Genomic DNA, 16,637 nt, shown 5'->3' on the forward strand with positions numbered 1-16,637 from the left:
AGCTAAAGAAGATTCTATATTTAAAAACTTCCTAAATTATTCCCACAAATTTATGAATAGCACCTCCAACACTGTATTTCCTCACTTATTTCTCCCCTTTTTTTACTAATTTTGTTGTCTGAAAATTGAAAAAATAAAATTATTCAAATAATTTAATATCCAAAGGGTGCAGTTACAGTAAATGAAAGTAGCCATGGATAAACTACAGGCAACTATGACAATAAGAATTCCAATAAGAATGCATTGTGATATTAACATTACAGTATCTAATAAGATATCTTCATTTCTACTTCTCTGTAGCTTGAATCTCGCCTGTTCTTATTATTCTCTCTGTTACTTCTTAGGCCTCAAATCATCCATAAATAATTAGAGGAGGTAAATGTACAACTGATTCAGCAAAATTGTAGACTGAATGTCAATTTGTGGTTGCTTGCTATAGGTGGTCAGTTCTTGTATATGGGTGGTGAAGTTCAATAATTAAGAGGGAAAGTTTTGGCATGACCTTTGCAAGGATTTCTCTTTGTTAGTTAGATGAAAATAATCATTACCGGGACAAATTTATTTTAAATTTGATGGGAGCACATTGATTAAAAGAGATATTATGCATGTACTTTAAAAATTTTTTTGAGCCTGGCAATAAAAAGTTAGGTGGAAATATATGCAAGAAAATATGGTAATCAATATTTGATGTGTTATTTTAACGCAGATTTAGTATTCCTTGGCTGTTTTAATAATTGACTGCACTACATAAGAAAAGTGTTTATGGCAGTGTTTGTCCTTTATTAGATATTGTGAATTTTCAGCATATGAATGTATTAAAAAAAATTCACATTTTTAGGGGTTTGGTGAAATACTTCAGTTGGTACCATTGGCAGAAAGTGTTATCAAGTTAACTGCTGTATGCATGCTGTGTTATGAAGAAGCATCCTTCACAAAAAGAATTGGAACTGAAACTGAGGTATGTTCTCACTGGACACTAATTCATATTAATAATCAGAGAAGGTAATATGCATATTAAGTAAAAATTCTTACTTCAAATATTCACATATTTATGTAAGAATTATGCAATTTATAGTCCATATTATTGCAGTTCTTTCTTTTGCTTCATCAAGCATCACTGTTTAATTACATAGATATATATCTATAGTATCACAATTTTTTATTTTAAAACAAAATTATCAAACATAATTAATTAATAAATTTACACATTTAATAAAATAAATTAATAAAATTATCCACATTTTTGTCTGAACCGTTATAATTAAATAATTTAAATTGGTTTAAATAAAATTTCTTACTTTTTGTCTACGTATAATATACACACACAGAAAGAAAAAATTTAAAAAGTTTGATTAGGTTTTATTGATAAAAAATGTAGTATTAAGTTCAAATATATAGAATTTTACGTAATATTAACTGTTCTATTAAATCGGTGATTTCTTTGTTGCAGCACATTTGTAACACTTTCAAAATTTTGTAATAACTATGTAAAATAGTTTGATAAAATTTTTCAATGTTAAATATAATACACACGACACTGTAAGAGCACATTTAATGTAAAATTTGAGCTTGATGATTTTTAATAATTATTTGGTCGTAAAAAGGATAATGCCACTCTCATTTCGTCATCTACATTTAAAAGTCTTTTTCCCCCCCCTCTTCCATTTTTATATTTGTTAATGCTGAAAATCCAAATTCACGCAAATAAGATGTAGAAAATTGTGACAATACCTTTAAAGCTTTGTTGGCTATTATGGGATAATCACCTTTAAATTTAATCCAAAATAAATTGACTCTTTCAAATATTTTGAAATTAAATCTTGATTATTACAGAGCAAAATTAGTTCTTCATTCAAAGTTAATTCATATACAGATGCATCCATTATCACAAATGGATTACGAACCCAATCAAACTTTTCCATATCTAAATTTGCGAAGTAATGAATAACTTTCTCCTCTAATGTTGTCAAATGGTCAATAACAATTTTATGAATAGTTTTATAGGAATCTTTTGGAACTCGCTCAAGCTTTTCCAAATTATCTTCCTGTGCTTTGTTTTTCTATAAAGTTCCCCACCACCACCACATAATCATCACTTAGTTTATCTGTTGAGTTTAAAATAAATGAACAAAACCATCATCTTTAGCTTCTTCAAAAAATATTTTCATCTTGTTTTTTGATTTAAGTATGCAAGATAAAGCTTTTCCTCTGGACAAGCAAACCACCTTACTTCCGTGTGCAGTATCAAGGATTTGTATTTAGCTTCCATAGCTTGCCATAAATAATTAAATAAGCGACTTTGTAATGGCTTTGATTTTATATAATTAACCATTTTAACACATTGTTCCAGCACTATTTTCAATTCTGATGGCAGATATTTTGTAATAAGTACTCCCCGAGGCAAAAAACAATGGGTAACTAATATATCTGCATTCATTTCTTCCACATGTGCCACAAATCTTTTTTGTATGTCTAGTCATAGCTGGAGCACCATCTGTGCAAATGCCAGTACATAAATTCCATGAAACCTTAATTTCTTGTAAATATGAGTTAATTACACTGAAAATATATTTTCAGGTTGTACAATCAGATAACTCGCAACAATATAAAAATTTATTAATTACATCATTTTTGTTAATGAATCAAACAAATGCAATTAATTGTACGTTTCCCATAATATCTGTTTTTCCGTCTATTTCTAGAGCAAAATTTGAATTTTTCAGAGTTTTAGCCAGATTTTCTTCAATATTTCGACGTGTCTAATTCTGCGATGAATTGTGTCATTTAAAAGTGGTATTTTGCAAATATCAATATCTGCTAATCCACCAATCATTACTTTTACAATTTTACGACAAGTTGATTATATAATTTCTTCAGCCAAATTATTTAACTGCAATTAATTCAGCTATTTCATAAATAGGTATCTGAGCTTTTTCAGACACACTATGTTGTTTTTCAAAAACTTTTAATTGTTTGAATTTGCAGATAATGATTTTTTAAAGTAGCTTTTGTCTTTTGATGCAAGCGAAAGATTGTTAGTCAGCAACTGTCGTTGAAGCTTGGTCGGAAGCCATAGCACTATTTGATAATTTACGACCACATACCAGACACTCGGGAACAACTATATCATTTTCCACTGTAGATATAAATTCAGATTTTAAGAAAACATGATTATATTTCCGACGAACAATATATTTTTTGCAGGAGGAAACATCTTTACTCATTCTTGGTGTTCGCTCACGAGCCTTATTGCTAGCATCGTCATTATTATCACCATTAAATTTTCTTCTTTTTAACCATTTGTCCATTTCAGAAGGTTCTTCTTTAAGATAAAAATAATTTTGTCAAAAAATTATTAAAAAAGCCGAATCATGATCTTTCAATACGTTTTATTTAAGTTTGAGAACACAATACTGCATAGCAAATATATAAATTTATGAATTCAACCACACAGCAAGCATGTAAATAGTAAACTGAATTAGTTTTTTTTGGGAGGGGGTTAATCCAGAATAGTAGTTAAATAATACAAGTATCATATATATAGAGGGTGTTCACACATTTTTGTAATGATTTTGATTTTCTCCATGAATTTAAATAGGAATTTTAAAATACAAACATGACTGTCATCAAATTCGAATAAAGTTTAATTATTGTCTGCAGCATTAAAAATAGCCTTTTCTTTAAAATGTCGCTGAAAAATAAACAATGGATCGAAGGCTGTATTTTTGAGAAAGAAGAGAAGTACTTTTATTCAGTTATTAAAAAAGATGTGAAAAGCATGATTTTGATATTTCTACACATAAAATAAGTGACATAATTAATATGAAAGGAAAGAAATTTCAAAGTTTACATCTGAGAGGGAAAAGGGCAAAAATACATACCCAACAAAGGTACATATAGCTCTTATTAAATCTAAAGTCGCATCTCATGTTTTAAAGTCATAACCAGCCCTCCATAGAGCTATTGCAAAATCTTCAAATATCTCTGTAGGAACTGTGAATAAAATTATAAAATCTGATTTAAAGCTAATAAAAAAGGGTGGGAATGATGTTCATCGCCTAATGCCGAAACATGTTTCTCAGCGTAAAACTGTGCAAATTGCTGTATGAAAATTATTTGGCAGGTGAAAAATGGAAATGTATAGTTACAATTGATGAGTCTTGAATATACTTATTTGATTGCAATAGGGGGAAAAAAATGATTTGCTACCGGAAAAGAGGAGAAAAAGACTTAACATGTTGGTTCAGAGAAAACGAGGAAAGTTTTTCTAAAGGTTTTATGGTTATTACTGAATTTTCTTATAATGGAAAGCTTAAAATAAGAAAAGTAGAAAAAAATTTCAAAATTGATTCGGAAATATGTTTTAACATGCATTTTTAAAGAAGTTCTATCTTTTTATATCGAGATTGCCAGATATTGAATATGCATATAAAATTATATAGGTTTTCAAACATTAAAATTTTTTAAACAGCATCTTATATTAGAAATGTATTTTATAAATCTGCATTTATATTTTCTCTATTATTCATATTTATTTCTACCATTTTAAATGGTTACAATAAATATTTAAAACTCTTTTAAATTGATAATTTATTAAATGAAAATCTCTGAAGGTATATAATCAATTTGAATAAAGTAGTTGAATTTTGAATCCGGCTAAGAAAATTCCTCGTTGGGCGAAGCACACGATCTGATAAATTTTTGAGATGTGCTTCCATCTATCCACAAAAGGATAAAAGAAAAAGGATAAGAATACCATAAAATACTGTTATTTCTATAAAACAACTGAATGATTTGGTTCTGGGTTTTATTTTTTCATCGGAGCATAATTAATAATTTTTAAAAAATATGGCAGCACACAAAAGTTCCACGGCACAGTGGTTGAGAGTCGCTGTATTAAACCATAAAAATTTAACAAACATTGGGAAAACTAGTCTGTAATTCTCAGTGGATACATTGATATTTTGCTGAATTAGAAACTGATACTGGAAATTGGCTCTGAACATGTTTTTGTAACATTTTTAATATTTTACAGTGATGTGTGTGTGTGTGGGTGATTTATTCTTCTTCTTTTACAGCTGGAACTTATTGGGGGAACTGATAAATATATGGCAGTGTGTCGCAGATGTTATGATATCGATTCCTCACAGGTAAAGCCTGACCTAGATAGCAATTCCTCCAAACAATAAGCAATGAATTCCAGTGATTACATCATGAAGCGATAAAATTGTATATACTCATTTATATTCTTTTACATCCTATTTTATATTAGCTAGTAGTATGTGACTAGCATTTGTGTATTAAAAACACATTTTTATTGTGTTAACTTATGTTTGATTGTATGAAAGTACTTGCATACTGTACATAAATTTTTTAATGAAACCAAACTGTAAAGATTTATAGTTATGATTGTTTACAGAATTTGATATAGTTACAAAATACAAAAACTGTAGGATTATTTTTTTAATGTAATCAATTCTTTTTATTGAAAAGGAAAACTAAAAAAACTCTTAAATTTATTTTGCTTTAATTTAGAAATCACATTTTCATGTTTCTTTTCTCCTGTTTAAAATTAATTTTCTGTTGCTACCAGGAAAGTAATTTATATCATAAATCTATGTAATCTGAGACTTTGTGGTTAGAATCAATTTTGTGACACATAAATATAAATTGTAATTGCATTAAAATCAAAAAGACATTAATAGTTTAGTTTTTGAGCATAGCATTTAATATGGATTATGTTATGTATAATAGTTTATATGAAATTTTACGGAAGAAAAACTTTTGCAGAGTGATTAAGAATGGAAAAAGTAATTACAATAATCATCACAGTTTTTACAGCCACCCATGGGAAAGATTTTATTTATATCAAGAATAGTAACATTTAGAGAGAATATATATTTTTGTGCATAGTATAAAAAGCAGATGAAAGAATATGCAGATTATTGTTCTGCTAATATTTATTTGTATTATTTTTTAATAAGCTAAATAAATTCTTTGATGTAAATTTTTTCATGTGTATTAGTATTGAAAGCTAAATAACATGCAACAGATTTTTTTGTTAAACTTTGTCATATTTCTGTTAGTATTAAATTATTTTTCATTAGAGCATAGTCAAGAACTTTATAAATTTTGTCAACAGTTAACAGAATTTAAATATTCTAGATGTATTCTAACATTCTGAATTTTTTTACCCACATTGGATAACCAAAAATCCCCCGTTTTTTAAGTGTGATAAAGACTGATTAATACCAAATCCAAAATATTATAATATTTTTAGAACTGCTTTTGTGTAAGTGTTTTTATAAATAAATTTATCTGATTAAATTGATATGACATTTATTAAGACAGGGGGATTGATGCAATGGTTCAGTAACAGATCACAGAATTTTAAACAAATATTTATTATGTCATATATTAATATGGTTGAACCTTGATTTTGCATTAATAAAAATACATATACACAGGAATGTCCACCAAAAGCTCAGCAATAAATCTATCCAAATATAACAAATTTGTTACAATATCTACAAATATTCATTTTAAAAATAAACTTCAAGCAATTTGATTGCCAAATGATTGTATATTATAATCACAGACAGATAACAATTAACATAACCAGATATTTTTAACAAAATCTGTAAGAAAAAGATTGCACTCACAATTATAAAAATTGAAAGCCATGCAAATTAAAACTATTTCACATTTGAATATAACTATGATAAATAAATTACTCACTACTATATACTTCAAATTTTAATATTAATGTCTTTATGGACCATATTTAATGACAGAATGCTCTTCTGGTTACTTTAACTATTTAAAAGTGTAACAGCATTTAAAAGTAGCCTGCATCATCTCATTGAATATACCACAGGAATGATATTTAATAAATATTTCATGAAATAATATCCAAACACATTAAAAATAAATTATTATGAAAATGATTTTAGAGAAAAAGAATACTCAAACTAATTTAATTTTAAATAAATATATATATTTCATATTTAGAATTGCATCATTTTAGAGATTCAGAACCCTATGCACAGTTTTCAATGTTTATTATATTACATATTTATAATTTGTGCACAAAAATAATCTGTTATATTGATTTTAAATTTTTAATAAAGCACACCACATATTCACTGTATGTGCATTTTTAATTCACATGTAATGACATTATGGAAATAAAATTTCTCTTCATTACAAAAAAATTACCAGTATTTAAAACCTGGGAAAATGAATACACTATAAAGTCCGTAATCCGGATGTCCATTATTATTATCTGGATGGAATGATGTATAATCCGGACCTCAAAGCCTCATACATTACGCTCGTTGAAAGAAATTATTAATGAAATAAACAAATTAATATAAAGCGCTTTTTTTTTTTTTTTTTTTTTTGTAAAATTTGATAACCTTTAGATCATAATTGCTTTTTATTTCATAAATTACTGTTTCATATTTTTAATAGTATAATTTCTGCATGCAGTCTTACCAGATTTAAATTGATTCGGAAAAAACCCTAATCCGAAGTCCCGACGAGTCTGGATAACGGATTTTGTACAGTATTGTTGAATATTTACTATTTTAGTGAATATAGTTTTATTTTTACAATATAATTTAGGATTTAATTCATCAATTTGTTATATGCTGTGCCAAACAACAAACTGCAGCAAAAAAAGTATTCTCGAATATTGAGTGAAAACACATAATATAATACCAAAATATTGCTGGATTTAATTAATATTATTCTCTGAAAGCAGAATTTTGGGAATTCAAAAACATTCTATGTCATATTAAAGAAAAATTTCGTGGAAATTTTATTCCAAAACAAGATGGAAGAACTACAGTGTGGTTCAGAGGAAAATGCTGATGAGCAGTTCTAAAAATTTGGGTGAACCTATGGTTCAAAAATGAAGAAAATTTATTTATAATTTAAAGTGAACTTCCCCCCCTTTTTTGTCTTTGAGTGTTGAAATTATTTTGGATAATTCTCCATTTCATAAGAAGAAAAGTAGAAGAGATATCTTTAGGTTCCTGTTGAGATTTTACCTTCTTAACATGATAAAAAATAAAATGTAGTTTAGTCTAATCCAATGTATACTTTTTAAGCTTGAAGAATGTGTATATTTACTCAATTTAAAGTTTCTTACTCAGTGTTCGCAAAAATTTTATATTTCATTTTGGAACTGATGATAGTCAAAGTAGAAAAAAAGTTGATTTTAAACACATTTTACAAGTGATGTTTGCAAGTTATTTAAATTTTTATTATATGCTGCTTTAAACTGCTGCATATTCTTAAAGTTCACTGTTAGTTTCAAATTACCATAATTTTTAAATGTATTGTTTAAATTCTTATACTTTCTAAAGTATGATACTACAAATTGCAGTATTTCTTAGAATTTACTGCTTGATAGCCAAAAGTAGATTTTTTAATCAGAACACCCTAAATATTTATATGAATTTCATATTCAACATCTTAATATATTATGCAAATATACACAGATCTGAACACATTAAAAAAAATTAAATACAGTATTTTACTAATGCCAGCATAAAATGTATATACACATAAAATACATAGTTTTGTGTATTATAACATGTCATTGTTTGTATAGAGTATTTTTATCAGAGTAGTACATATCAAAATACAGAAATAATCCTGAGGAAAGTGTCAGTCTTGTGATGTAAATAATGAATACATACATATGTATAAAGAATGAGATTACATATGAGAAACGGCTTACATTTTAAGTAAAATACAATAATTATACAATAATTCTGAATTTATAATGAAGCCTTTTCATTGGAACATTTAAAGAAAACTTTAAGTTAGTTTTATCAGTTCACAGTACTTAATACATTCTGTACGAATGCATAAAATATTATCTTTGAAAAATGTTCCTTAGGGAAAGTAAAGAAAAATGAGGTATTGATTTCTTACCATCTATATGTATTGCGCTATGGAATGACTTTTGCAGTCAATACATTTTTATTAAGTTATCACAAAAACACGTTCACCTTTTAAAGCAGTTCATCAATATCATTGTAGATTAAACATATCTTAGTATCTTTATAATACTGAAAATTTCCTTCAAATATGAAGTTCTGACTAAAATTATACTTATTCAAAACTTCACCAATTTTATACAAAAATCAATACTATAAGCTTGAGGAAACATTATCATGTACCTGGAAAAGAATAGTTTGCTATATTACTTTAAATATTTTTGTAAATAAAAGAATTTCCGAAGCCATTCTTATGCTTTTCCCTCAGAAATGTGCTATTTAGTAAAATAAACACAGTGTGTCTACAACTTTAGGACTAATCTTGTTAAATAAATTTCAAAAAACCTGCCAAAAGATAATTGACAACATCTATTGCTATGAAATTTCAATTTGCTTTTTCTAAAATATCTGTTTATGGACAGAATTTTCTCTATACAATTATCTGTTCGCTCTGATCCAGTGAACATCTGCTGTCATGGACTGATAAGTTGAGCAAGGAACCGCAATACAATTTTGCTGTAAAGCAGGAATTAATCCTGATGCTTTCAAATTGTGACTAGAAATGAAACTTTGTGTTTTGTTTAGTTCTCGGATAAAATGGGCCAACCATCGCCCAAGCGTTTAAGTCAATAAACATTGGTACTTTAGTCTGGGGTTTGAATCTCAGCAAATGGGCTGGCTGCATGGATTTTTTTTCATGGTTTTCCCTATGCATAACATGTATACGAGCCAGTTTCCCTTAGAAAGTTCTCCACGTAGGTATCCCGTCTGTTAGGCAGATAGCTCTCGTGTGGTCATAGCTAAAACCAAATCAGATAAAATAGCAATTATCTCCTTCAACTGAAGAAGGTCCACTATGAAATCTGGAATAAAAACCTTGTTGCTGACTCTTTTGATAGGAAAGGGATAATTCACAAAGAATTTGTTCTTGAGGGACAGATGCTATATTTCATATTTTACAAAGACAAAACAAACAGACTTTTGAAGATAATTCAGTCATTAGAGCTGAAAAAGCTCAACAAAATAACTGGTTTTTGGTACATGATAATGTGCTGTCACACAATTTCCTAGCATTCCTTTTATTCACTATTATATTTGGCACCTATACATAACTGCCTTCATACAGTAATTTTACACCAGTATTTATTATTTAATAGCAAAAATAGATTCAGAAAACTATCTAGAGTTTTAAACAGCATTCCAAAAGACAGCTTATGTTATGAAATTTAGAGCTGTATGCACATGTATGAACATTAGTTCTAAAAGTTTATAGATGCATTGATAGAGAAAGTGATAGTCTAAAATTACATACTGTATATAAAATTAACTAATTTTTTCACCTTAAATTCTTAAATTTTACAAACAATTTTCAAATTTGGATAATCAATAAGCTAATATTAAATCCCTATTTTATTTTTGAAATAAATACATTTCTTGTGTAAACTAAATTGTTAAGCATATTAATTATGCAAACAGCATAATCAGATATCCAAAATTAACTCTGAATTCTAATTAATATATTACAAGTAAATGTTTTAATTAATGGATTCTACAAAATTGTACTTCAAAGCTTTCATTACCCAAATTATAATGAATAATAAATAATGCACACATTTTATCATACCTTGTATAAATATCTTCTATATTAGCTATTCTAAATATTTCATGTATTTGTATGAGGCACACTGTGTTGAGAATACTTTGATGTTCTTGTGGTCAAATATAAAAATGCCTTCTTTCACGTTTGCAAAAATGTTTCATTCAAAGTCTTTTTTCCACACATATGTACAAAAATAGAATCCAAAATATTATCTTGGTTACTTTATAGTTAAATTTTATGTTTTGAGGGAATTATAATCAATCTATGTAAATTAAATACACAAAAGTCATGTTAGGAAGTTTATTTAGTTTTTATAATTAATTAAAATTAAAAATTTTCTTCTGAATGAATTTAGCTATTTTAATTAAAAATGTAAAAGACATCTTTGTTCTGAAATTGCTGGGAAAAGTATTGGTAAAAAAAAAAGGCTTTTAACAAAAATATTGTTGAACATTTATTTTCATACTAGAATTCAAAATGACACTTTTTTTTTTTTTTTTCCCTGTTTTCAGACAAAGAATTTCATTTTACTATTTAATTTCACAAAATTAATGAACATGTATTGTAATAAACAGGTTATAAAATATTCATTTATTGTTCATTACACCTTTTACTTTTTCAAAATTAAGACTATTTTCCCCTTCAACATAGTGCTTCAAATATTAGTCCTCATATCTACATTAAGCAACATGTTTTAACATGTAAAGGCTATAAAATGTACGTATGTGTGGAAATAGAAATCACAGTTTTAAGGAACTTTAAAAATACACTACTGGCCACCGTAAATGCAACACCCTGAAGGAAGCATGCAAATAACATGAAATTTACAACATGCATTAGCGGAGGTGAGATATGCAAATGATTAGAATTTCAGCGCAGATGCACATGGCACCACTTCAAAGCGCTATTAAGACTTGGAGTTTTCGACGATTTCAAGTTCGGCAATTGTGTTTTTCTTGTGGTTTAAAAAAAAAAAAAAAAAAAAAAAACCGATCAATTATGCATCATAGTAAACAGCGATCAACGTTTGATCAAGCATCCAAGTTCGAGAAAGGAAGGATAGTGGCCTACCGAGAGTGTGGATTATCTTTCAGGGAAATCGGTAGTTGTGTTGGACGAAACAAAACAACTGTAATGCGGATATGTGACCGCTGGATGCAAGAGGGTACAACAGACCGACGTGTTCGATTGCATCCACGTCAGTGCAACACTTCACGTGATGACAGGAACATTGTGCGCATGGCATTGACGGATCGCTCAGTCACATCACGAACCATAGCACAGCACATTCAGTCTGTAACGCATCATCCAGTGTCTGTGTATACCATTCGACGCCATTTACAGCAGAATGGCCTGTCCGCAAGACGTTCATTGCTTCGTCTACCCTTGACGCAGAACCACAGATGTCTCCGCCGCCAATGGTGCGATGAAAGAAGGATGTGGACAGCACAATGGAATAAAATCGTCTTCACTGACGAGTCACGCTTCTGTCTGTAACACCATGATGATTGGATTCGAGTCTGGAGACACTGTGGAGAGAGGATGCTGAACAGCTGCGTTATGCACCACCACACTAGTCCTGCACCGGGTATTATGGTATGGGAGGGTATTGAATCTCGCACTCCTCTAGTGTACGCATTGCCGATACTTTAAACAGCCAGCATTACATCTATGAGGTGTTGGAGCCAGTTGTCCTTCCTTACCTTCAGCTCTTGCCTACAGCCATATTTCAACAGGATAATGCGTGACCACACATGGCACGCATTGTCCAAGGGTTTTTCGTCAATTGCTAAATTGAATTGCTTCCCTGGCCAGCTCGCTCTCCAGATCTTTCGCCGATAGAAAACATGTGGTCCATGGTTACTGAACGATTAACCCACATTACATCCTAAGCTGCCACACCAGATCAACTTTGACAACGTGTGGAAGCTGCTTGGTCTGCTGTACCCCAAGAACACATCCAAAGTCTCTTTGAGTCAATGCCGAGGCGTGTGGCAGCGGTGATCTCCAACAATGGTGACTACTCTGACTACTGATTCTGGAAGGAACCACACTTCACAGAAATTCTATAAATTTAATCATTTGATAATTGGTCAACATGTTATCTACTACATAAATTTTGTTGTGATATCTCTTGTCTTTCTTGGTGTTGCAATTTGGTTGGCCAGAGTGTATATTAGCTTTTCCCATTACACTAATATTAAAAAATACAGGCACTGATGTAAAATATCAGATTAAAATAATCCATCAAATCAGTACTTTATATTAACTTATCAACTGCAGTTGACACTAGGAAGTATGGAATTTGATACTTAATTAGATTAATGATGCTGAAAATGCTAATTAGATTAATGATGCTCAGAATACTATTTAAATAAATCTTCATCTTTCATTATGGCAGACAAGAAATAGAATGCGGCTGAACAATCAAGTAAATGGAAGTTAGAATAATATCAAAAATTTTCATTTCTATGTAGTCAGGACTGAACTTTTTTAATTGATGCAATGTACACAAGAGTTACCTGTCTAAGCTTTATCTCAATTTTGACAGAGTATGACAAGAAATGATACATATCCAAAGATTATGTATCATTCTCCACCCTGCCATCAGCTACTTTTGTTCCTATTCTGCAAAGACGCTACAGTCTCGAAAAACTCTTCCTCATCCAGGACCTGAACTTACTTCTCATGATAACCTGCTTTTAACTAACCATCATTACTGATTGATGTGATTCTAGGCTGTCACTACTGTAAAAGTTTGGTTGTTATGGTGCTGTATTTATAACAAGTGACATTAATATCTAAGCCGGTAGTTTGCAGAATTATACATTAATAAAACTAACGAGCATTAATTACTTGTATTTATTTTTGTATATAATCATTAAAGAAATTTGCTTTAATAATTTCAGTTTTATATCTCTTTCTATTTATTCCTCTCCAGATATATACAAAAATAGTTTTCAGTATTTTTAATAGACATTTTGATACTTTGATCAAACAATGAACTCTGATTTTCATTACTTGGCTTTAATGAATGTTATAGCTAAACAAAGGCACCTTTAGCAGATATGTTACTTCTTGCTGCTGTGATTTCTGTGGGTTCTAACATACCACATCTGGAAAGAGCTCATATAACAGAATAATTACAGGATAGGATCGAAAACATCAACTTTTGAGCATAAGTGGTGAGAAAACAATTTTATATGCTTATCACTATCCCAGTTTTGATGACAAACCACCAGGGGGAACTAAAAATCTCATATCCTTCTTCACATGCCATCTAATTCACAAGAGGCATGTGACTTGACAAATTTTTAAGTGTCCCCTTACTAAAAATACTATACACTTCAGACATCCATAACTTCACTGATCTGAATCTGGAAATATAGTTTTTTAACATATATAAAAACTTTTCTTGAAATTTAGTCCTTAAATTGCCATTTTCTTTTGATGCAAATGAATTATTCTTGAACACCAATTGACAGATAAAACGTAACTAATGAAAACTGTTTGTTTAATCAGTCTACTTAAATATTTTAAGTAGACTAATTCAGTGTATGAAAATATTAATTTAAACTTATTGATTGTTTGTAAATATTCCCTCACTTTGAAGATACTGATCTCTAAACATAATCATCGGTGTCTAATGCGGTATCATAAAATGGCAAATAGAAAACCTACATTATAGCACTTTACTGAAAACCTCAAGAAAGAATCAAATAAACAGCAAAATCCAATATTTTGTCCCTTGACGGCAAACCCTATTTGATTTGGTCAGGAATAAACATGTTCCCCATATCACTGATTTAGATGCTATTCAGAAATAAATCAATTTTAGAAAGAGATTATTGCTGAACACTAATCTTAAGGAGAAAGAAAAGATATCACAAAAAGAATAACTTAAGCAAATAGTACACTAGTATATTATTGCACTGCAACTACTGATTCTTTGTTTTCATAAGGAAACAAAGAATGAAATTATACATATGGGGGGAGTAAGTTATATTGGGAGTAACATTATAACTGCCTCTGAAATTATCCTCTCTTTTCTTATTGCTAAGATATTATAGGATAAAATCCCAACTCCTTAAATCCACTTTTTACTAGAGCTATTTGTTGCTCATGTTTTATACTAACAAAAATTATATTTACTTATACAAAATATTTATTGAATAACTATTTTAAAAAAGATAATTTATCTAGTTGAAATAGTAAACAAGATTCCCTGACTTCAGTCCTGTACTAAACATACATTTTGATTCAAGATGATTCATATCTTGTTCATTTGGAAAGCTGATATATCTCGCAAATAAAAATGCCATTTGATTCAGCAAAACTGATAACTTTATCAATAATAACCTATACAACCATATCAAGTATCGCATACTTAATTATTATCATCCCATCAATATTTTCTAAAAGCTAATTTTTATTTCAAAATCATTTGTAGAAATCCATAATATCTGATCAAGCTACATTATTGCATTCTAAAAATAATCCTACAATAAATACAATAATTGCACTGGGCATATCATCATCAAATTTGACTGATGAATTTCTCATTCCTCATTTATTTTTGAAATATAATGCATTTTAATGCAACTTTTGAGACTTGTAGTTAAATTTTAAAGGCACAATCATTTTCTTCTTGAATTTCAGCAATTTTTTTAATAAAATATATAAAATAAAAAAAATGAGTATTCTTAACAAATGAAGATCAAAATTTTATACATACATATTTTAAATCACTCTTTAGAATATATCTATAAAAACAACTGATATATATATATATATTTGAATGTATGAAGTAAGTATACTGTACTTAACTGCAGATAAAATTCATCTTTCAATTGGCAAGAAAATTACCATGCATTTAAAGAGAAACAAACAATTTATTCTTCTTCAAGTTGCAAAAGTTTGAGAATATTTTTGCTTTATGAAGAAAACAGACCCATATCAGAATATACAGATTTAAATAAATATTTTGCATGATAAAAATAAAAATGTATACAACAAGATTTTCAAAAATATAATTTTTTCTTCAGTTTTTTTGTTTTGATGAATGTTGGGATACTGCAAGTTTCACAAGATATGACACATATAAGCAGATATTAAATGTTTTATCTACTTATTGTCGATGTTGGAGTTGTTGATACAGCAGCAGGAATCAGTGTGTCTACCAAAGGCTGCATATGTTGCCACAGTGAAGATATCTATATACCAAAAGCATATTGATAAAGAATAATCAAAGAAGAAGTCAAATCAAAGAACAACAAAAAATTCTTATAAGTAACAGAACTGACATCATTAAGAATATAGAAATCTTATTAATAATTAAAATTAATCTAAATATTAAAATGTACATGTTTCAATACATTAATGAATTCCATATTCATTTCAAAATGTTTCAATACATTAATGAATGGCCATATTCCAATACATTAATGAATTCCATATTAATTTCAAAATGTTTCAGCACATTAATGAATGGCCATATTCCAATACATTAATGAATTCCAAATTCATTTCAAATTGTTTCAATACATTAATGAATGGCCATATTCGAATACATTAATGATTTCGCTTTCTCACTTTTCATAAATATAATATATTTCACTGATTAAATAGCTTAATTTGTGAACTAACTGTTGTGCTCTAAATGCTATTATTTTGTTTCAACTACTTTTATTTGATCAAATTGAAAATGTCAACACTTACTCAAAATACATACTTACATTTGATAATTCCTTTGTCTGTAAATTTACAAGAGCTTGTAACACTTTCACCAAGATCTGCATATATGTATGCACAAGCTGAGTTTCCATATGAATGCAATGTAGGAAAAAATTATTCCTTTTTTCATTCTGTTGAACAGCTTGATTTTCAGCATCCTATAAATATATTTATAAAATTATACTGAAATAAAATATATGATGATATGTCCAGATGAAAGGTATTTCAACAATGAAATGAAATCTTAGAAAGTATTTTTACATTTCTAGTTTTAACATTATAGAAAGAATATT

General features: G+C 28.7%; 2 protein-coding genes across 5 annotated transcripts in view; one reads left to right on the top strand and one right to left on the bottom strand.

Annotated features, from left to right (window-relative positions):
- LOC118194978 (thymidine kinase, cytosolic-like) overlaps positions 1–6,007 on the top strand; it is a 48,932-nt gene extending 42,925 nt beyond the window's left edge. For all 3 annotated transcript variants that reach the window (XM_085824710.1, XM_035366202.2, XM_035366203.2), the window contains 2 exons: positions 839–958; positions 5,079–6,007. In XM_085824710.1, coding sequence (XP_085680836.1) covers positions 839–958; positions 5,079–5,189 — 231 coding nt within the window. In that variant the 3' untranslated portion in view covers positions 5,190–6,007. The remainder of the gene's footprint in view (positions 1–838; positions 959–5,078) is intronic.
- A 378-nt stretch (positions 6,008–6,385) lies between these two features.
- The window catches only part of LOC118204410 (sorting nexin-8-like), a 41,913-nt gene continuing 31,661 nt past the window's right edge, over positions 6,386–16,637 (bottom strand). For both annotated transcript variants that reach the window (XM_085824708.1, XM_085824709.1), the window contains 2 exons: positions 16,347–16,502; positions 6,386–15,824 (listed from right to left, as the gene is read on the bottom strand). In XM_085824708.1, coding sequence (XP_085680834.1) covers positions 15,732–15,824; positions 16,347–16,502 — 249 coding nt within the window. In that variant the 3' untranslated portion in view covers positions 6,386–15,731. The remainder of the gene's footprint in view (positions 15,825–16,346; positions 16,503–16,637) is intronic.

This window comes from Stegodyphus dumicola, chromosome 10 (genome assembly GCF_044657685.1).
Source record: "Stegodyphus dumicola isolate Sdum_Otavi_A_Nest chromosome 10, ASM4465768v1".
NCBI classification, from domain to species: Eukaryota; Metazoa; Arthropoda; class Arachnida; order Araneae; family Eresidae; genus Stegodyphus; species Stegodyphus dumicola.